Genomic DNA, 23129 nt, shown 5'->3' on the forward strand with positions numbered 1-23129 from the left:
ATACAAAACCATGTGGTACAAGAGGGGTCAAATCTTTTCCCGATGTCATTCTCTTTATTTCTTTTAATGACAAGGGATTAATTTGGCTCTTGAAATCTAAAATGTCTCGGCAGCCCCTGAAGAAACACAAACCTGTGGGCTCTGCACAGCAAAGGGAAGAACACAGTTGGATTGAGGAGAGAAAGCAGCTGGGAAGTGCACTGAGCCACAAGCAGTGCTGTGTATTGTACAGCCATCACTTGGAATTTAGGTAAGAGGGGATGTTTAAAGAAATGAGATGGTACACCAAACCACTTTAGACATTTAGGAAAGTTCAGCTCACTTAGTATTTCTACTCTTTTACCTTAGCACTCCACAACCACTAAAATAAGAGCCCCTCTGAAAGATTTCTGAGTACAAACTAAGGCTAAATGGCTGCTTTGAGCGGAGTTTCCATGCCCAGCAGACTGCAGAAAATGCAGGAGAAAATGGGTACCCTCCCACCCGCTCATTACCAAGAGGTTTAAATCATTTAAAGAGGTGCTGGCATTTCTGGGTGCTTAATTGAAACCAAACCTCAGAGTGAAACTCTAAACCTCTTTCAGTCTGAACTTTACTTCTTGTAATATGATGTTTGAATTTTCATCATTCCAAGGAAAATCTTTCATTCCCCTCAGCTGGCATCTGAGATAAGGGACTAAATCCCCCAGACATAAAACGTTGAGCAGTTCTGTCATACATTACTTTAGTCTCTTGCTCAAAGTCTTTTTCTTCTCCCTGATTGATCTCAGATACAATGCAAAATTATCAGCAAGGAGAAAAAGGGAACAATTTAAAGCGTGGCTTTGAAGTTCAGCCCATGTTCTAGGTGGCTGCCCTTCTCTGTTCCAGCCACTAGAGAGATGTCAGTCCTGCTAGGTTAACTCAGGCCAGATCTGCAGCAGCTCGTATACTGCATTAGGGAGTACTCTTAGGATGTGCAAAGAAATGGTTGTGGATTACAAAACTGCACCTTTGCCAAGATACCTCATGGTGATCCTTTTGCCCTAATTAATAGCAAGATGAGTTTGTTCATTTTGCTGCCTAGCAGTTGCAACCCCATATTGCACTTCGGTTACAGCAAGTGTGGCCACATCAGCAAAGGTTTGTAACACAGGCCTGACCTTGCTGCTTTTAGCCACTGCCACACACAGCAAAATGCTTCTGGGTGCAGAGCTGAGGCTGAGCTGTCCTGGTTCTGAGCTCGTTTTGTTTCAGCTACTGACATGCTTTGCTGAACATCCCTTCGCTGCCTTCTGCCATTAACTTCCAGTCGAATTTCAACCTAACCAGCTACAAGAAGAGGCTCCTTGTGGTCCCTGTGGGCAGACAGCAACGACAAGGCAGAATCCTGAAAAAGAAATGCTTTGTTTCTCTCGGAGAAGATAATCCTGATGATATGTCTTAAGCAATAAAATCTTCTCCCCATTCTCTTCCACCAGAGGGTGCCAGCGGTTGACAAACCACCGGCCTTGGCAGATTGCGAGCTTCTAGAGATCCGTGATCCCAGCGTATCTGAGTGAAGGAGTGGAATACACACAGCTGGGAAATTTGCTTTCATTTTCAGTTCCTTCATTGGAAGGAGAAATACTGTGTGTTGGTGGAGTTCAGTACTGCTAACCACGAAGCTGCAGTGCAGCATGGAGGTACTGGGGAGAAACAGGCATGTCCTGCACCATTTCAGATCCAGGAGACTATTTGTCTTCATTCCCTTTATCTGGGGTGAGTGTGCAAAATGAGCCACACAGCGTGGGGTGAGTTCATCCCCTGTTACCTAAGCAAGGATCACACTGTCTCACTGACCTGTAGTGAATGTAATACTCTATGAGATTTTATTTATCTTACAAAGGCACTTTTCAGAGCGTAATTCCACTTTAGTATGGCAATAAAGTAATGAGATCTACTCTGGTATTAGTCAGAAATAACCAGCCTGGTGGGACGTGGAATTGGAAGGCATGGCAGGGACAAGTGGGACTGTAGGACTAAAGGACCAATCTTCAGCGGCTCAGGTGAGGCATGTCATAATTAATTAATATATTAATAAATTAATATTTAAGACTCAGCTGACATTCTCCCAAATGCAGAACTGTCACCACATGGAAGGGCTGTTGTGACTGGCACTCTCCCCAGAAGAGCAGGTTGCCAGTAAGTTAGGTCAGGACTGCACTGCAGGTTCTGAGCTTTGAGACTGAAATAAGGGTTGGTGCAATTCAGGATTCAGTTTTAAGAACGGTGTGAAAGCAGTTTGTCTTCTGCTTCTGACACAGAGCACGTCCTGAACTAAAAGATGTTGGTGTCATTTCTGACACAAATAGCTGGTGCGTAAATCTTTGGGTTCTGTCAATTTTTCTTTCAATTTAGGTGGTTAAACTGAACTCGAGCCTTTTAGTTTCACTAATTGAAACATATAATTTGTCTCCCAGTGGAAACTCAGAGTGAACCTTAGAGATTTCCTTTATCCTCTTCATGCTGAAGCCATCTTCCCATAGTTAAACCACCAATAGTGCAAATTTATGCAGCCACTTGGAAGAAACAGAGCAAAGTGCTGCCTAAAATCCCTTGTATCGACGAGGTGAAGCAGCACAATCTTATTTCACAAGGAACGAAGAGAGCTGCTTCCACACACCCTCCCTGGCTCACAATGGCGGCCATGCAGCCCCTTTGCTCCGCCCCGCCAGCATCTCGCGAGCCTTGCGGCGGGGCGGGAGCTGCCCGCTGCAAATGGCGGGTGAGCTGAGGTGCGGGCGGTGCCATCATGGAGCACATCACCACGCCGAAGGTAAGCGGCTGTCGCCTTCCTTCCTCTCCGTGTAGAACGCTGGGTTTTGGGGCTGGGTGAGGGGACCGGTGCCCCCCTCCGCTGCCCTGTGCTGTGGAGCCTCAGGCCGGGCGCTGCGTTGTGTGTGTGAGGTAAACAGGGCGACTGCTGTTTGTTATGAGGACCGAGCGGCGTTACGAGCTCTTGTTAAATGGATCCTCTGTGTGCTCTGTGCTCATAAACCAGCCAACTTCCCTTGAGGGCAGATAAGGCTCCTACGGTGTTTATGTCCTTGTTTTTTTTTTCCTCATAACTTTCGGTTTTTGCTTCTATGACTTCATGAATTCTATGACTGACAAACAAATCTGGGGAAAAAGAACAACCCACAGAAGTAGATATTTATTAAACTAACGTTTTTCTCTGTGCCGTTGCCTCTTAATGTGTTTTTAGTTGGCTTAGTGTGGTTCACGAGATGTGCTTTATATATAAGCAAAGGTGTAGGTATCAGTGCCTCCTGTGAGGGCTGAGTCAGAGTGAAGGGCTTGTTTCTTTCCCAGCAGTGCTTTGAAGTTGTTTAGAAACTCTTTGATCAGAGCTAAATTCACTTGGTAACCCTTTGCTCTTACTGCAGGTGGAAAACGTGAAGTTACTAGATCGCTATACAAACAGGAGGGCAGCAAGCGGGACTTTATACCTGACAGCTACCCATCTTATCTATGTCGATGCTTCTGCTGAAGTCAGGAAAGAAACATGGGTATGTGTGATACTTGTTTAAATACATGTTTTAAAATATACTTTGTATCCCATATGAATAGTTCCACAGATTCTGAAGTTGTTGTAGCTTTTTATAGTGTTTAAATATCACACGTTGAACAGAAATTGCCCTTTTGGGAGGAAATGAACGCAATGGTGAAGTGACCCAATAGTTCCAGGAACAAAAACCTCATTTCTGTCTCATTTCTGACCTCAAGCTCGATGTACAAAACTGCCAAACTTGAACTTACAGGACTTAGAAGTGTAAAACTAGCACTGAAAATAGCAACCTTTATTTCATCATTCCCATTTTATAATTAATACGTTGCGTTTGTGGGTGGAAAAGAAGCAAGAGGAATATGATCTTGCTCTTTGTAGGACCAGGTGAACCCAATTACATATCAGTCTCCAGAAATACTTTGTTATATGTCTGTGTTCTTTCAGTCTGGCTCATTGTTAAATACCCTTTGGGTATGCAGTCTGGATGGTTATTATGTTCGCTAGATAAATATCATAAATCAACTCATTTTCTGCTGATAAGTGTATTGCAAAGCTCTCCAGTCTGCTTGTACAGCTTATGGCCTTATTAGTGGGATCTGAAAGATATTGATTATCTCCTGTTTTCTTTAGATTCTGCATCATCATATTGCAACTGTAGAAAAATTGCCTCTAACCACAGCTGGATGCCCGCTCCTTATTCACTGCAAGAACTTCCATGTGGCTCACTTTGTTATTGGGCAGGAACGTGACTGTCATGAAGTGTATACCTCCCTGCTCAAGCTTTCACAACCAGGTATTTGGGACACTGTTTCTCAAACTATTGCAATGCATTAAGCTCAGGGGCTCGTTTGAGTACTAGCAAAAGCTTTGCCTGTCACACTATTGATTTTATTGTATCAATGCAGGAGAGGAGGGTGTGAAATCAGAATGTACTTGCGCTGTCAAAAGTGATTTGTGTGGGTGGGTGCAGTAGATTGCTACCCTGTGCGTCTCAAGCTATTTGCCTGTAAAGTAAGCACTCATCTTCTGACAGTGGATATGAGGAATCTTCTGAAGACCTGTGTGTGTAGCACATGTACCAAGTATCACTTCAGTGCTGGTTATTGCCAGTTATTTCTTTGATTTAGCTGTGCATAGCTCTGCTCTTTCCAGATGAGCCAGATGTCCATAGAATTCCAGATCCCGCATTGCTGTAAATCTTGTTGTTTCCCAGTAGCACATTCCGGTAACTCTTTAGTGTTGATCTTTTGGATGTGTAACCCTGTGCTTCACCCTGGTGTCCTGTCCTGGAATCTGTCTCTGAGTAGATGCAAAACATCCTCAGAAGCCTGTGGTCTGTTCAGGCTGCCTCAGCTGGTTAGTTTAAGGATGAACCTTCAGGCTGTTTGTTCTCCTTGCAGGACGGCATTCCATGGGGTTTTTCACCTGGCTTCCATCTTCAGCTTCTGTTTCCCTTATTTCTATCTGTTTCCCTTATTGAATTGATGTTTGATGTCTGGCATTATTATAAGAGAGTCGATAGCATCAGTCTGCTTCATCACATAGGAATTAATTAGAAGTACCATAGTTGAAATGTTTGGCTGAGTTTGGCTTTGAGCCACCTGTGGAAATGAAAGCCCCTTGTCATTTCCCATCATTTTCCTCATGTCCCGAGCTATGGAGTTTTCTTAGTTACAAAGCTCTAATTTTAGGGCTGTTTCTGTCAGAATTCTGCTGTCGTGTTTAAAAGCTGTCACTGTTCTTTCAGTTTTGAAATGAGATGCTTATGGAGCATCTGGAAACGTGGGAGCTGTCACTGCAGGAGATCACATCAGTCACTTTCTTTTGTATTCTCTGGTGTAACGTTTTGCAGCTCTTTCTTTTGTTCTACTTATGGAATTTTGGACTCATTTTGTTTAATTTTTTTTGTATGCTTTCATATTATTTGTCAGAGCATCAAGTTATTTCTAGTTTGGATGTGTATGACTGACAGTAATGGGTTACCTGTCTGCTAACCTGGCTGTGTTATCACACGCTGGCAGGTGTGCTCTATGGAGAGCTCGCTGCCTTGGGAGTCAACCAAATGAGTTATTGGTGGGATTTGTATTTATAAGGTAGAGATGGAGGGAGGAAGGAATTATCATTTGTTGGGTGCAGCCTGAAGCTTTTCTTGGGCCACCAGTAACATTCAGTGCACCTGTTATGCTTTCCATGCAGATGCTTTCTATGCAGCTCACAATTCACTGTTAAGCAATGAGCTTGAAGGTTTGCAAGAGCTTTTTTATGAACTCTTTACAAAAAAAGTCTCTGAATGTTTTAATTTCTGCATTAGTTCTTGCAGTGTCAGTCTCTGGGCACACATATAGGAAATTCAGTAATTTATTTCAGAACGTTTTACAGTTTTAATAGTAAGAAAATACTGCAGTGTTAGCCAGAACATAAGCCTTATTAAGAAATGTTGACCTTTCTATATTGTAACATAACTAATTATTTTTTTGTTTTCTACTTCCTAGTGAAACCTGAAGAACTTTATGCTTTCTCTTACAATCCTAAAATGTCTAAAGATAACCGGGAGATTGGATGGAAACTGATTGATTTGAAAGTAGATTACCAGCGTATGGGAATCCCAAATGGCTATTGGGAAATAACAGATCTTAACAAAGACTATGAGGTAATTCTTGTCCAAAGTAGCCAGTTGGTGCAGTATCTTTCTTTGTGCTAATGACATTCAGCAATTCTGCTGCTGCATAAGTGTTGCCTCTGGGGAAAAATGAGCTCACTTGGTTTTAATCGAAGCAGTGGCTTCTTAATGTGAAGTTGTGGGTTATGATGCTAAGAAGGAACAGAGCTTCAGAGTCACCTTGGTTTGCTTGGTTTCCTCTGGCAAAATGCCGGTTACTTATTTTTCTAGAGAAATGTCAAACCATCTGCTATGAAAACTTGATGTACCCGTGGGTTCTTTAGGTGTTTCCAAACTGTGTTCCTGGGGTATAATGAGGGATATTTAGAGGAGAAATATATGGGAGCGGCTTGGCTCGTTAAGGAACAAGGCAGAGTGAAAAAGGGACTGGAGTAAGGGAGGAAGAAATGGAAATGGAAGATGCTTTCTTTTTCTTGCTTGTTTAGATCCCATGCTTAGGAAAGACTTTGTTTCAGTTCTAACAGGCTTCTGCTATTTCCCTCTCTTTAAGGTCAGCTTAAGTTTAAACAACAATAAATGGAAACATTACTCAACAAGCTTAATCAAACTCCAGCTTTGTACAATTTCCCTTTCTGTTTCCTCTGGTATTATGCACAGACTTCCTATCTAAAAGACACCGAACTCCTCTTGAGTCCTTCCTCTGTGCTCTTCATTCTCTCCCCATCAGTTTTTTATTGTTATGCTTTGGGTTGAAGTAGTGTATGCCTTGCTGTCAGAAGTGACTGGAGTTTTAAACAGCTGCCTTTGGATGCTTGAATTGAGATGACATGGGAAGTGCGTTTCCCATCAGGGCATCAGAATGTGAGCATCTAAAACACTGATGGTTTTGAAGCTTTACTTGCTAGTATGTAACTTTCAATTGCCAATGCTTTGCAGTTTCCTCTGGGTTTCCAGTTTGCATTTTAAACCTATCGTTACTCAAGTAAAGACTTGGAGGATGTCTCATCTGTAAAGTTGATACAGTTTGTTTTGATACACTGTGGTGAACGATGTATTGTGTTAATTATAAACGTGAGATCATTTACTAAAAATGAATATATCTTGAATTGATAACACAGTAATATCTAAATTCTTTCTTCTCACTTCAGGTCTGCAACACATATCCTCCAGAAATCGTGGTGCCTAAAGCTGCTAGTAAAGCAACGGTGATTGGGAGCTCAAGGTTCAGAAGCAGGGGGCGGATTCCAGTGCTTTCTTACTTATATAAAGAAAACAATGTTAGTAGTTCAACTATCTGCTGTCTTGGGTGGGGTGGGGCTGGATACCAAGGGTTCCCCTTCTTGTGCAGGCCCCTTCCAGTGAAAGGAAAGGATGAGATTCAAGTGCTTTAACTTCTTGTTTAACTGTTCTTCTCATAAAGGCTCTAGAATTGGTTTAAGTCACAGAATAAGCTGGATACCAAAGACATAACAGTGCTATGTAAAAAGCACAAGCTCTTCAAGCTTCCTGTCTGGAAGTTTGTTATCAGCTTTCAGGAATGTCTGTTGTGCTTTTTTCTGTGTGTGGTTATTTTAATGCACTGTGTAGCTATAATGAATGATGTTTAACAAGGTGCATGCTTGACAAGATGTACGTTAACTCAGCTCAATTTTCTTTCTCAGGAAGAGGAAGAACCGCCCCGAAATAACTTCTTAACTCACAATAAGCAAAGGTTTCAGTTTTGTTGTTTTTTTTTTCCCTTTCACTGAAGACCACAATGTAAATTTTTAACTTTGCTGTTTCAGCAGTGTTTTAGATGCAGATGTCAGGAAAATGCTGTCACAGTCAAGTTGTTGTTTTCCTGAGGAAGCGTGCCTTGACCTTGCCGCCTGTGGGGTTGTGTTGGCAACAGCTGAACTTTTCCTGTAGCCAAACTAAAATACAGTATGGTATAGTGCTTATTAGTCAGAGCACAGTGGATTTCAGAGCGGGACAATAAAGGGCTCCTTAATCTGTTTCTTGAGCTTCTCAGAATCCTAGCTTTGTGGAATATTCCAATGGCAATTCTGTGTGTCCATCTAAGAAGCTGTTTTTCAGAGAAACTGTGTATGTGAGATATAAAACCAATGATGTGATACTCTTTCCTGCTTTCAGATTGTTTCTGCTGCATTGCCCTAAAGTGTGAGCTGTTGTGTATTGCAGGCTGCCATATGTCGTTGTAGCCAGCCCCTCTCTGGGTTCAGTGCTCGTTGTCTGGAGGATGAGCAAATGTTACAGGCAATCAGAGAAGCCAACCCTGGGAGTCCCTTCATGTATGTTGTAGACACAAGGCCAAAGGTATCTTCATGTGGTTTGTGGTTACTTCTAGAGCTTGCATCTGTGCTAGCAAGGCTGTTTCCAGTTAATTTTCACAGCTCTGCTAATGCTTTCTCATGTAGCTTTATGTCATTCTGAAGCGATGAATTCAGTATCAGGCTCCTTATCTTGTCTCCTGATATGGTGAATGCTTGCAAATAACAAAACCGTAATGTTAAGTGTTATTAAGAATGCTTGTGCTCTGGGAGTGCTCTAGGTTGAGATTTGCATTAGAGATGACCTGAAGTGACCAGCAGTCTCGAAGCTGGCTGAGACGTGAGCCATTCTCAAGATGTGCTCTTAAAACATTGGTTTGGAGAGCAGCTTTCAGAATCAGCTGTGCAAGGCTGAAGCGCTTTTCATTCTGTGTGAGGTTGAGATGCTTTTTCTTGTCACCACTAAAGATTGGTAGGGTGGCTCTCGAGCAATTTGGGGTGATAATTATTAACACAACTGGCAGCTTTTCAACTTCTCTTCTGTGCTTCCACTCAATTGCTGCATTCTTTTTGCTCAATTTTGTTGTCTCTGTGTATCCCTCAGGTGGTTTTATTTCATCTGTGCATGTATGTCTGTGAAAAGCTTTGGAATTCTCTAACTATTTCTATACTACCATGTATGTATGTTATTCATGAAGTGGCATTCCTTTGCTGACTTCTGTTCGAATCTTTTTGATGTAGCCTCACAATAAAGACAGACCATCTCTTTACCTTCCTTGGTGACATCAGTCTTTTGCTGTTGGGTCAGGCTTTGGTTCTGCCTGGCCTGAGAAGCGCTAGCCAAGGTCTTATTGAATCTCTGCATGTGACTGATGGACTGGAGGTGCTGACATACACTTAGTAATATGTCTGAAAGTAATGTGGGGAGGTGTTAAAGGACACCTGGGCAACAGCTTTTGTTGAGTGTGTGTTCTGGGAGGTTAAAATCAAACAGGCAAAAAGCTTTGGGAAGCAGACTCGCTTATTTTGTGTATTGTTTGTTGTCGTTTTCTCTCTTTTCCATCCTCTTCCTTTGAATTTGACAGTTAAATGCCATGGCCAACCGAGCTGCTGGGAAGGGTTATGAGAATGAAGACAATTACGAGAACATTCGCTTTAAATTTATTGGCATCGAAAACATCCATGTGATGCGGAACAGCTTGCAGAAACTCCTGGAAGGTAAGTACTGTGCGTATGAGTGGGCTCTCTATTGCTTCTATCTCATTTTGACCAATATATGGTATGTCCTATGTGTACAAGTAGGTGTGGAATTTGGCGTTGGTGGTGGAAGTAAGTTAGGCAGTAAGTTAATAAGTAAGTTAACACTGTTAACTTCCCTGTGCTGACAAAGATGGAAAATACATCAGAGTAGGTGCTGTAAATCATTCCCCTTGGTCCATGTGTTTAGTTTTAGTTATAACACAGATGCTGTCATTTAAAATACAAATTTAATGTTTTGGTAGTCAGCATAACGCTCCTCTAACCTCAAGTAGCTGAATAACTGATGCTGCCAATTGCCTGGCCAGGTAGCGCTGCAGGATTTGTAGTGACCTTGGAGAAAGGTGAGGCTGTTCACACAACAATGAGGTTGGCCTTCAGACAAGTGTAAGTCCTCAATTGGCTATAGCTGGCAGATGTATTTTGTGCTGGTGGAGGAGGTGGAATAAATACTTTATTACCTTCCTAACCACCAAACTTCAACAGCGGTACAAACCTATCTCAGTGATGCTTAGGGACTACTGATCTGCATTACTGTATTTTCTATGCTGATTTTCAACATGCACTTCAAATCTGAGTACCTTGAAGGTTATACGTTACAAGTTAGAACTCTCCTTTCTTTGAACCTTTGAAAGTGACAGTGTGCTTGTGGTTGTTAGGTGTCTGCATGAGGGTTACTGGTGTTGAGTGCCACTGAATACTAGATTTTAACAGAGGAAGCTCAGCTGAATAAATAGTATTACAGTTTTAAGATACTTTTATATCCTCAAGTTCTCTTGTAGCTTAAAAAAATACTTGTCGATTGTGTGCTCAGATATGCAACCAGTTGTTTTCTTTAGGCAGACACTTAAGTCAGAGAGAATCAGCTTTAAAAACCTACCAAGCTCTGCTGCTGTGAAGAGGTGATGATGAGGAAAGAAAAGAATGTTGTTAATGGAGTCTCAGCTAATTATTTTGTTTGTGTTCTTAGTGTGTGAAACAAAGTCTCCATCCATGAGTGACTTCCTTACTGGGCTGGAGAACTCAGGTTGGTTACGGCACATAAAGGCTGTGATGGATGCAAGTGTCTTTCTCGCAAAGGTAAATCTATATTTCCAAGCTTCAGCTTGTGGTTGGAGCACAGCAAGTCAGTAGCCCAGCTCACTCCTGAGTTTCCTCATGGGAACAGAGGAAGTACCACTGGGACTGAGCAATAACCGTTTGTACTAATGCAGTCACTAGGACTATCTGGACTTCTTGGCAACCCCTCCCACAGTAGGGGTTGAAACTAGATGATCTTTGAGGTCCTTTTCAACCCAGGCCATTCTATAATTCTGTGGCTCCCTTAAAACTCACTTGTGTAGAATCACAGAATGTGGATAAGTGACATTTGTAAATGCCTCTGTACCCTATAGCACGTTCAGTAGTGCAAACAGTTTGTCACCTTATGCTCTTAATGCATCACGCTCACTAATCATTGAACTGAGGGATTGTCTGAACCATCCTGCTGTCTGCTGAGATGCAGGAATCACAGATCTGTATTTTTCAATTCTGTCCTCATTTCTATGAATTTTTTTGGGTAATATGAGTTTGCAGGTTGGGAAAGAGAGAAAAGTGTATAAAGCACATTGCTCTTCAGTAATAATAAAGGGAATGAAGACAACAAGCACTGAGAGGAGTCGCTTCAGTAAATGTTGTCTTTTCTCTTAAAACATTTCAATGTAGTAGAAGAAAAGCTAATTTCTGCCAGCAATGGAAAGAAGGTGATCCATATGAGAGGAAGTTCGATTGAGCCTCTTCTGTTTTGTTTTTCTTGACGCTTGTGGTTATTCTTTACTCATCTACCAAATCCTCCCTCAGAGGAAAGGACTGAAGATTGGTGGCATTTCAAAGGATGAAGTGTTTGCACATCAGAGGATCTTTGTTTCTTGACAATCTCTGTTGCTGACATGGCATGCTACAGCATTTTATTCTAGTTGGAGCTGATGGCTTTATGCCCGGAAATGGTGTTTTTTTCTATGGTTCAGATTAGAAATGACAAATCTTTCTCTTGGGTTTGAGAACAATATGGTAAATGCAGATGAAGGGAAAGCATTTGATTACAGTAACCAAACTAGAAGGCTGCTAAACTGTTCTGTCTGCTCTCCTTCACAGGCTGTGAAAGATGAAAAGGCCAGTGTGTTGGTCCACTGCTCTGATGGGTGGGACCGCACAGCACAGGTCTGCTCCCTGGCTAGCCTCCTCTTAGATCCGTTTTATAGGACTTTTAAAGGCTTCATGGTAAGAACACAGATGTTGGAATTTCAAAAATAAAAAATACTCTTTGGATTTGAAATGTAAACAAGGCTTAATTAAATGTTTCAGGCCGTTTCCTGGAACAAACAGTAGATGACCTATATAAAAACAGCTTTGATTCTTTCAACGAGCATTAATTGCTCTGAACACTGCAGGCACAAAACAGTGGTAGTTGATTTACAATTCCCAAATCTTTGTTTCCTTGAAAGTCCACAAGATCCTTTAATGAGACATTTCAGCAAGATAGGAGTGAGCAAAGGATGGGACTGTGGCAGCAATCCACAGAGAAGGTGGTGGAGAAGTTTGTCATTTAAGAGTGTTACGGTGAGGATCTCTTCTAGGATTCTGAAGTCTGAAGTACACAGGGAAACGCATAAGATCTGTTTTAAAGCCATTACACAAGAATTTGGCCTTTTGCTTCTGCAGTAAGGCTTTTCTTATATGAAGCCATCACTACATAAATACAGACAGATCTGTGATCTTTCCAGTTGTCTCATTTTGTTAATATACCCAAAAGACAGGTTGCTGCTCTTTCTCAGAGATCCTTAAAAGAAACCCTGAGATCAGAACAATGCAGAGTTTGCCTCCCTTGCTGGATCTGCTGGATCTGCTTCTTTCATTACGTGCTGTTTTTTAATTAGGATTTTTTGCTTCTGGATTACACTGCAGCCTTTTAACAGTTAAAATTATACCAGTGTGACACATATTTGGGCTTCAGTAGTGCTATGCATATTTCTGTGTGATTAACACTACTGTGATTGGGATCAGGAGCTGTAACTGAAAGGGGCAAATACTTGTCCTCTGACAAAGTAGCTTGTATGCGCAGATGCTGAGGCAGCGGTTATTCCTGGATGAATGCAACAGAACTGTCAGGAAAGCAAAAAGTTTGGAAAAAATCAGTATAACTTAATTTTGAAAGAAATCTCTTGTGAGTTTCTGCCTTCCTTTTCTTGAAGTCCCTAGTTGATGATATCAGGAATTGATGTTTGTAGGATGTAGCAGGACACACAGTAATGGATTACTAGCAGTGAATACATAGTAGTGGATAACTAATGTGTAAATTGCTATTAGTTTTTTCATTGACTTCTGTGGATATGCTTGAAGTAGTACTGTCAGCAGGTAACCTTGGTTTTGAGCTGTAAGGAATTACTATCAAAGGCTTCATCTTGCTTTTTCTATTTAGAAATACTTCTATTTTCTATATTTCTATTTAGTAATACTTCTTTTTTTTTCCCAACCTGTTTTGAAAATGAAGGTTCTTATAGAAAAGGAGTGGATTGCAATGGGCCATAAGTTTTCACACAGGTAAGAGGATGGTACACTGGGTGTAGTGGCTGGGGTGAAGGCTAGATGGTGAAACTTAATCAGTGTTCTCAGGCTTGTGTGCTCTCTCTAAAAATATTAGTGAAGACTCTGATACCACTGGAGTTAGTGAACTGCAGCCAGTATAGAGTGGGGTTGTTTTACCAGCGCTATTTTGAGTGTAGTCTTTTTTTCATTACTTTGAAATATAAGGTTTTGAATAAGCTGTTTGAATTTTGAATGTTTTCCTGCCTGTAAAATAGCATCCATATTACATGAGAAGAGCAAGGCATGCTCTTCTGCCATCATCTTCTGGAAGAAAATTGCAGCTGATGGGTTTTTTTTTGGGACTTCCCCCATATTTGGTACAGAAACTTCATCCCGTTGTAATGCTAAATTCAATTATGATTTGCATTCTCTAGGCAGATTAAGGAATTACATTGCTGTAATTGTTAGCTGCCTTCTAGGAGGAGTATTGCCTTGGGATGCTTATCGTGCCCTATGCCTCTAGAAATAGAGAGGATCCAAATGAATTGTGGGAACCGTCTGTTCAGTGATACTAAATTGCTAAGAATGGAGACTTTGTTTTCAAGGTGAAACAGAATTACCCATTTAATAGTATGACAAATTGTTTCCTTTATAGGGGAATATGAGTAATGTGTGCCCCTTAATACTTCTTTAGAAGCTATTTCAAGGTAAAAACCTATGTGGGCCTTGTTTATTTCCCTGGATTTCCAGATTATATCCTCAAGTTTTTCCTGTTAAGAACAGGCAATATAGTACAATAGGGAGTTGGTTATCTTCCAAAAATACTGTAGATATTCATATTCTTTATGGTTGTATTTTTCTTCTCTGATAGTTTATAATAATTTATGAGAATGCTGACCTCATACTGAGAGGTTTTGGAGTATAGTTATTGCCTTGGTGAGCTGAGGTTCAGTTGACCACTGTGTTTCTGTGGTCCAGAGGGTGCTGTGCAACCGAGGGTGTGTGTCTGTGGTATCCTATTAGTACATGGGTTAGCACTAAAGCAATATGGGCAGGCTGCTCAGTGACACTACCTTTTGATATCAGTCCTTTGATATCAGTCTTTTCCTCTGCTGCTATGGCCTCCTCAGTCTTTGGATTCTGTGTTGATGAAAGGACTGGAGAGTTGCTGGGATTTTATTAATCCCTGTGCACAAAACGTGAGGTCTAGAAGCACTGTGAAATTTTGCTGTTGATCAGAACCCTCCTGTGTGTGCAAAGGCTTAGTTTTAAGAGCTTAATCCCATGAGGAGGGGCACACCTTAATGGGCAGTTGTGTTGTTTTTGGCTGGGCATGATATTTTCTTGTTGTTCACTACTAGAGTATTTCTCAGTTGTTTAGTGGTTAAGGTGGCTTTTTGTTTTTGTGGGTGACACAGGATTTAACCCTGTTTTGTTTGTGTTTGTCTAGGTGTGGCCATTTGGATGGTGACCCAAAAGAAGTATCTCCTGTCTTCACTCAGTTCATTGAGTGTGTCTGGCAGCTCATGCAACAGTTCCCTTGTGCATTTGAGTTTAATGAACATTTCCTTCTGGAAATCCACGATCACGTCTATTCCTGCCAGTTTGGAAACTTCCTTGGCACCTGCCATAAGGAGCGTGAAGATCTGAAGTGAGTTAGCATTTAATGAAGCCAGTGGACTAAAAGTCACTTCAAATGTCAGAAAAAGGGCACGTTGTGTGCTTGTTTTTATTGTAATTGTGACTCCTTAAAGGGTAATGTCTCCGCAGATAACTTCTTCAGTGTGAGAAGGAATTGTAGATGAATTATCTCTGCTTTGGTCAGGTGTTTTATTCTGGAATATAATAATTACTTGCAGATACAGCTTTAGGACTGGGTATTATCCATTTAAAATGATTATATGTGCTCCTCAGTGATGTATTTTGCATTTAAGACATCGATCAGTTACTATGTAAAAGTAGTTCTTAACGTCCCTCATTCTAATTCTACTCAGAACAGTCAATGTTATTAGTTTACTTAATATGATCTAATAACTAAAACGAAAAATCTTCCTTCTGATTGACAGAATCTTTGAGAAGACCCATTCTCTGTGGCCTTTCCTCTTACAGAAGAAGCAGGAATTGAGAAATCCTTTGTACAGAGGATTTACAGCTTACAAAGAGCTTCAACCCAACACGCTACCTTTTAGTTTTCAGTAAGTTGCTTATTCAAGAAGGGAGGAATGGGGGCACTTGTTTCATTGTAACAGAGGTTTAATTCAACTTTACTAAAATGCTTTTTCACTGGTTAGAGTGGCTTGTTTCTTTCCAATCCATTCCACATCCATAAAATGGCAGTATATAGTATAGTAAATATATACAAAGTATAGTATATAGTCAATTCTTCTGAATAAATGCAGGTACAGAAAGGTAGTTTTTTTGTATTAATAAAAGGGATGAGGAACGGAAAGAGGATTAATTTTAGATCTGTAGATTAACCTGTGCACCCATTCCCACTTTTGATTTGTTGCTCTGATAAGTCTACTTGAGAGGGTAAACAGTTGTTAAAGTTTCTGTTTTCCTCCTTTTTAACATATATTAAGAAAGTCTTTTGAACATTAATTTCAGTGTCCAATCACACCCAGACTTTTGCAGTGAGGATGGCTTTCACAAGAGGGGGTTTCTTGTTGCATTGTGTATTTGCCTCCCTGGGTCCCACAGCTGGAGTGGGTGATTTTGCTTTGTTTCTTGCTCACTTCTGTTCCCTGCTGAAGAGAAGGATGCACGTGTGGAAGATGGGGGATTTTCATTGAAATAGGGAAGTAGAACAAACTGAGGACTTGAAGGTGAACTGCCCAGCCCTTGAGTGAGTCTACTGCAGAACAAAGTGTATTTTTGTCTTATTTAAATGCCTACTGCCATCTCATTTGTATCACAGGGATGAAGTACTTAACCCCTTGAAAGTTCTTTTTCTTTTTTATGACCAGTAGTGTAAAATTTCCTGCCTAATTCTCCTTTCTTGCCATATTCTTAAGGTTTTGGTGTGGGATGTACAATCGCTTTGACAAAGGAATGCATCCCAAACAGTGTGTATTGGATCATCTTCTGAGCTGCATGAAGCAAAAGATAAAACTAGAGGACAATGCATCTGAATTGGAAAATGTGAGTCCTGAGTGTCAGTAGTACTTTGTCATGTGATGGTTTTGGCAGATGCAATTGGGATTAAACATTGCCTCTAAAACAAATAGCTTCAACTTTCTGTGCAGAGCAGGATAAAATGAGTACTTAAATTATGTTACTGTAATAAATAGCTTCTTTAGCAGATGAAGGTTCTGAGTCAAAGTTGTTCGGTCAAGTGATGGTGCAGGCTCTATGGTGTTATAATTCATGGAATCATAGAATGTCTTGGCTTGAAAAGGACCTCAAGGATTGTCAGGTTACAACCCCAGTACTGTAGACAATGTTGCTAGCTACTAGATCAAGCAGTAGATCAGGCTGCCCAGGGCCCCATCCAGCCTGACTTTAAACACCTCTAGGGATGGGGCTTCCACAGCCTCTCTGGGCAGACTGTTGAAGCATTTTACTGCTCTCACAGTAAAAAACTTCCACTGATATCAAATCTAAGTCTTCCTTCCTTTAGTTTAAAACCTTTCCCCTTTGTCCTGTCACTATCTACCCACTTAAAAAGTTGATTTCCCTCATGTCTATAAGCACCCTTTAAATACCAGAAGGCTGCTATGAGGTCTCTCCTCAGCCTTTTCTTTTCCAGGGCAAACAAGCCCAGTTCCTTCAGCCTATCTTCATGGAAGTGTTCCAGCCCTTGGATCATCTTTGTGGCTCTCTGAACCCTCTCCAGAAGCTTCATGTCTTTCATGTGTTGAGGGCCCCAGACCAGGATGCAGTACTCCAGCTGGGGCTCACAGAGCAGAGTAGAAGGGGACAGTCACCTCCCTTGCCCTACTGCCACCCCTCTTCTGATGGAACTCAGGATGCCATTGACCTTCCAGGCCAGAAGTGCACTTTGCTGGCTCCTGGTTGATGAAAGACTTAAGTCCTTCTCAGTAGGGCTATTAAGGAGTTCTTTAATTTTCTAATCAAATGATCATGATAAAATGGGTATTAAAGTAAATCTGGGTTGATTTGTAGCAAACTTCAGGGAGTTGCTAGGGAGAAAAAGAAAGGACTCTTATTTCCCCTCCACCACCCATGAAAACTATGAACAGCTTATCCTCCCAGTTTTCCTTTGTCTTCTGATTTACATGGCACTGGAAAAACTGGTTTCAGCCAGTTATTAGAACAGTGGAATTGAAATGAAAGTTGGCTTTCATGTAATGGCTGAAATTTAACTGGGTCATGTATGCTAAATTGTTTTCTGGAAGTAACAGTCTTTGAGCTGAAGTGCACTGTTAATGCAGGAAAGCTTGTGCATTTACCACTTCTGTGGTGGTGGTGTTGGAGGGCACAAGTTGTGTCCAGAGTAACCAACTTCTCTCCTTTAAACCACAAAATGAAGTAAGCAGCAACACACTGCACAGAAGCTTGGTCGGCCCTGATCAGATTCCCTAGAGGTCTGTCTTTATATGAGGATAACTATAACTGTCTTGGCAGAGTAAGAGGGAATGTGAGAGGAAGGGGAGCAGAAAGGGTAGGTATTTTGAAGTGCTATGGATTACTTTTTTTTCCCCATAGTTTCTATGAACAGTTGCCTGAAAAGAGAAGTATATCTTTATGGTTAAGACTCTACTTGCAGTATTCTTTCTGTGTGCTTAAGAAGTACAGTAGTGGGATAGTCATCTAAAAATGTGAGAAGACCTATTAATGTCCTTTGCTAGCTTAATGTGAAGGCTTAAACCTGTAATTTTACTGCTTAGTTGATTAAATGTTTATATGTAAAAACCCAAAACGATCTAGGATAGATTCTTGCATGTGTTACTTTAATTCCCAATTAGAGAACAAAAAAAGAGGCATCGACATGGGGCTGTTAGGTTTGTTTTATACCCCTGACATCTGGGAATATCGGCTTTCATTATTTTTTTATAATGTATTTCTGTTTTTGCAGAAACTTCCTTTCCTTGATGGTCCGTTACCCAGTGAAGCTTCCTTCTTATCTAAAGTAGGATGCGCTGCTTCAAAAACACCAATGCTGAACACTCCCCAGGATTATGAACGGGAACCACCTCCTGTGTTGACCAACGGTATTTCAGTTGGAGATATAAATGTTACATCAGATGTGGACCAGAAAAACAAAGAGAACCTGGCTAATCACCGAGACCTCCATCTTAATGACAGCGTCGATGTTTTAAACTCTGAAACAAAGGATGGAAAGCCTCAGCACCATTGACCAGCTTTGAGAATTGAGTTCAATGAAGCAGGTGCTTGTGAGGCATAAAGGATCCTATGACCCTGTCAAGGTGGAGACCACCTAACCACTTCCTGCTAAGTGTTACTATGTATGTTTGCAGGGGCCTGTTCTCGCTGTAGCGAGTGCAGTCCATGTTTGGTTTGGTTTGCATCATTTTGGGGCTAAAATGATGAAGATGCATACAGAGCTGCTGAGGAGGCTATCCTGAGTTACAGTATAAACCTTATTTTTAAGTGGAGGATTGATGTTTGTTTTAAGGCTTAGAATTATCCGGCAGTACTGCTGTTTTAAGCTGGAAGGCATCATGGCCAATTAACATGGGGTTTAGGAGTTGATGCAGTATTCATGAGGGGAGTAGGAGATGCAATGCATTTAAGTCAGTGGTGGTGCAGGGTTGTAAATGCCCTTTCAGTTCATCTAAAAGTGAAAAGTCTCTTGGCTGTGGATGAATCTCTGCATGGACCCTCACCTAATGGAAGAACTGATACATTTATTTTGTTTCCTATGCACATTTGTTAAACAAAAAACTGTGCCTTTCTATGGAGACCACTTTTATATCTAGCTGTGCAATGCAGTAGTATTAATTTAGTGTAGAGTGTAGTATTTGGCCGTCTTTGTAGTCAGTATTTTTAAACAAAGTTGTTTTTTATCTGCTACCACATTCCCCCAGATCTGTGCTGGTCCCAAGTTAAGCAGCTCCTTTCTAAGCTGACCTTTGAAAGAATGAGCTTTTCTGGACTTCGTTTACTTATCTGTGAGAGTGTAGCAAGCCACAGAGCCTATAGCACGTGGATTTTTGATGGGAGGGTTAGAAATAAGGCAACATAAGAGAAATACTCAAATTCATATGGAATCTTCCTCTTAATTGGTGTTGGATAAGCTGAAGCAGGAGAGTAACTTGTTCTGTGTTGGGTCTGATGTGCTTTCCACATCCTTCAATAAGGCAACAATTATAGATGAGGTGTATTCAGTCTCTTGTAGAAATGAGACATAAAATGATGACTTCTGATCACCCACTGAGTGATTATAGCGAATGTTAAAATCAAGTGAAACCTTAGGCGTGACCTATCTGCAATGACAAGACCTGAGGGAAAGGAAAGTTTCTCTCAGAGCATTGAACTGTGTAATTTTGTGGAGCTGGTGACAAAACATGAATTTATTAATTGGGATGTAACCCGCTATTGGATTAAGAAATGAACATCTTGAGTCATTATTGTGGCTCCATCTTGGCCTCACTTCAGTGCTTGGTTCCTTTAATCTGCAGTGGAGATGCTGGTTGAAGTCAATGGTTTAAAGGAGAAATGCATTCCATTTACTCAATTCCAAAGGTTCATCTCCCTGGGGTAATGGATGGCCCAGAAAAGCTATTCCACAATACATGTTCTGGATAGGTTTAGCCTATGGATGTGTTTATATTGCACAAAGGTTCCTCTTAGTGCAGCTTAATTCATTATGTTGGTTTTTTTTTTCCACTCTCCTTTGGACTATGTTATTTAAATCAGATGTTCCCATCAGGTAAATGTTTAAATCAGAATCTCTATGAAAAAAAACTTTAAAATACTTGGTTTAAAATTAACCCTCCCAATCTAAAATAAGGAGTAGAAACATTCAATTACTCCATTACAGCATCGTCATAGCCGTTGTTGGTGTGCATGCAACATACGGTGAGGTGACTGGGGTAGTTCCAGAGTTCAACATGAACGCTTTCAAATGCTTTCAGGAAGAGAAGAGAACTCTTCTGTGTGTATCCCTTTGGGTAAGAAAGTGCTTTATTAAGCATACCCAAAGACTCAGGTAACAAGGGTAATAGCAGAGAGAAGTTTCTTTAGTTTCACCAGTGGCAAGGAAAAACTTTTTTCTACTTTTTCTAACGTTACAGGTTTTTAAATGTTCAAACAAGTAACGTTTAAGTCTGTTTTAAAAAGCACTTGTTTTTAAGGTGTGAGTACAAACTAAGTATGTTAAGTACTGAACCTAGATACGCTTAAACAAATGTACCCACACAACAAACTCTGAGCATCACGTCTATGTACTATACTATGTATGATGCAGGCAGCTGTATTTGTTTTGAAGGATGCTCATTTCCAAGTACTTTTAATCTCAAGGTTATCTGTTCTTTTGTCTCTTTACTATTAAAAAGATCCGATTAACGTTAATCTAATCATGCTCAGCATTAAGCTAGATAGTCTGCCAGCCCTTGTTTGCAATACTCACGTATTCATCAGGCAGAGGGATAGCACCCATGCCTGACTCTCACTTCTCTAAATACACAGGATTTGAAATTCTGCCATAGGCTTCTACTGGAAAGTAATTGTTGTCTCTTCATAGTCTAAAAGCTCATTTCACGTGTGTGCTTAGCAGTTCGGAGCTTTGTTCAAACAAGCTAATAGATTGATTCCTTCTAAGTAGTGGAGGATAGTGAATGGTATGCATAGCTTCTGAATTAGGTAACTAAATGGTAAATGAGACCAAGGTAGGCAGTTCTTAGCACCAGTTTTTTTAGATGTCAACAGGTTCTATGCTTTTCGTAATGAAAACGGGATCATTATAGACAAACTTTGACTACTGAGGAATTTAGATATATCCCATGTTAATCTTTACATAAATAGAGATATTTTGCAGAAGGTTTCTGTGTTTACACCCTGCCTTGTCTTTTGAATTAACGCAGATTATCTTTTTCCCCCCAGGTGTAATAGTGTTTGCTTATCCCTAAAATCAGCATCTCCACAGAGCTTTCTGGAAGGCAATATTTAGGAGCCTACAACCCTGAAAAGAAAACTTCATGCACTGAAAGTGCTTAGGAGCTGTTAGCAATCAGTGTGTGACTCTATACTTGGAAATGCAAAACCCAGCTGAAAGGAGGGTAACGAGCTGCAGTCTTTCAGCTTTTGGGGTTTATATATATATATATATATATATAACTCATATATATATGAACTTGGCCAAAGTCTACAAAAACTAGAAATCATTAGTGCTGGTGCTGTCAATTAAGGGAGCTGTAATACATTCCAGGGTTTCTTGGAATTCCATAAGGTTATTTGTTTGCAAACTCATTAGCTTAGCTGTGAGGGTTTTTCTTGTTGTTTTGAATATGATTTTAAGACCAAAAAATGAGCAGCTGTTCAAAGCACTGCAGTGTGTTCTCAGGTCCTAGTGCCCTGCTGGCAGTAGCGAGGGACTTCTATGTATGTTCCCTGGAAGCGTTAAAGGGAAATTTAAAAGCTATTAGATAGGAACCTCCTTATTTGAGCACTGTACAGGTGAGAAGTTACTGTAACTTATTTATTCCTAGTGGCGCATCTATCTGCGTGTTGTAAAATCAATGAGTACTTTCCTGTTAGGAGCTGTTAACAGTGGAACTTGCTGCTTTCTGTTTGGATTCCTCTGCCAGGGATGACAGAGGGGTCCTTTTTGCTGTGGGTGGTTTCTGCTTATGCAAAACTTTTCCTTATTTTTGGAGCGCTTCTTGCTTTGAGATTCTCTGGTATCATGGTTGAATTCCCCTATGTAGTCTTCAAGGCCTAGTGAGAGGGAGTGCTGGCACCACTATGTATCGAGAGCTGGAATCCTTTTTGTGTGTGTGTGTGAGTCAAGCTATTACTAGAAGCTGGGGCAATTCCTTGTTTACACGCTGTCCCTCTTGCACATAGAAGCATTTCTCATGCCTGAAATCCAGGCCGGGAGGAAATGATCTGTTCTGAATGTAATAGTTTTGTTTTAATTAATGTGCAGCAGGTCCTGTTGAAGTGCATGTTCTTGTTAAGTATCTTCAGCACTAAAAGCAGCCAGGTTGGTGCCAGTTGCAGTCTGTAATTTGTTAGTGTAATTGTTTAATCATGCGGCGCTGTGTCCTTTTAGCATCTTGCGGACGACAGAAGCAATGCAGAAGGAGGGTAGGTTCAAATGGTTGACCTAATTTCTTCTCATCATGTTGACCCATGTGTATATGCCTCTGTATTTAATGTAGCAGCATACTACTGGAGTAACTCGTAGCACTGGATCTAAATATGTAAATAAATAAATATCTAAATATGTACTTTTCTCATCATCACCAAGTGATCTTTGTAGGAACTTGCCTTTGCTTGTCTATAGTGCTCAGCTGAAAATGTTACATGTTTTTGCTGTTTCTGTGAGTTGCTATTTTTGTCCTGACTGTAATTGTTGAGGGATGGTTGTATAAAACTGTGTATGATTAAATCCCATGTTCTCGAATGTGCTGCAATGGCTGTGCACATGAAAGGCGTTTTTAGTTAATGCAGTGCTTCAAAACATTGTACCGTGTTAAGAGGAGCACTGTGTCCTTTCTCTAAATGTATTTGGAGTTACATTTGTATTACAGTTGCTTTTTATTTCTTAAAAAGAAAAATATCAATACCTTGCCTTTTTAATGGTGGTGATTGGTCTGTTTCTTCATTAAATTCAACGCAGAACTTCACAACTTTAAATGTAAATTCATCTCAAGGCTCTTAAGTAGTTTATCTCAGTCTGAGTGTGATTTCCCTTATTTTATCAGAATAGGAAGCAGGTGACATCCCTTGGTTTTAGGAG

The 23129-nt window shown here is 40.7% G+C and overlaps 1 protein-coding gene across 1 annotated transcript; it reads left to right on the forward strand.

Moving 5' to 3' along the window:
• Positions 1-2711: 2711 nt before the first annotated feature.
• MTMR8 (myotubularin related protein 8) lies at positions 2712-22969 on the forward strand. Its single transcript, XM_015860622.3, has 14 exons — positions 2712-2797; positions 3408-3530; positions 4160-4322; positions 6022-6179; positions 7298-7426; positions 8331-8465; positions 9505-9637; positions 10647-10756; positions 11810-11935; positions 13206-13255; positions 14691-14891; positions 15307-15435; positions 16255-16381; positions 18279-22969. The coding sequence occupies exons 1-14, from the start codon at positions 2774-2776 to the stop codon at positions 18558-18560; spliced, it is 1890 nt and encodes a 629-aa protein (XP_015716108.2). The 5' UTR covers positions 2712-2773; the 3' UTR covers positions 18561-22969.
• Positions 22970-23129: the final 160 nt, after the last annotated feature.

The sequence above is a fragment of the Coturnix japonica genome, chromosome 4 (genome assembly GCF_054131305.1).
Source record: "Coturnix japonica strain WE chromosome 4, WE-NBRP24, whole genome shotgun sequence".
In the NCBI taxonomy this organism is placed as follows: Eukaryota; Metazoa; Chordata; class Aves; order Galliformes; family Phasianidae; genus Coturnix; species Coturnix japonica.

What these genes read in the sequence shown, in the direction of transcription:
- MTMR8 (XM_015860622.3), top strand. Translation starts at nt 2,774, where the DNA reads ATGGAGCACATCACCACGCCGAAG. An exon ending in AGCACATCACCACGCCGAAG is followed by an intron (nt 2,798 to 3,407) that starts GTAAGCGGCTGT and finishes CTCTTACTGCAG; the next exon opens with GTGGAAAACGTGAAGTTACT. An exon ending in ACTTATATAAAGAAAACAAT is followed by an intron (nt 7,427 to 8,330) that starts GTTAGTAGTTCA and finishes TGTGTATTGCAG; the next exon opens with GCTGCCATATGTCGTTGTAG.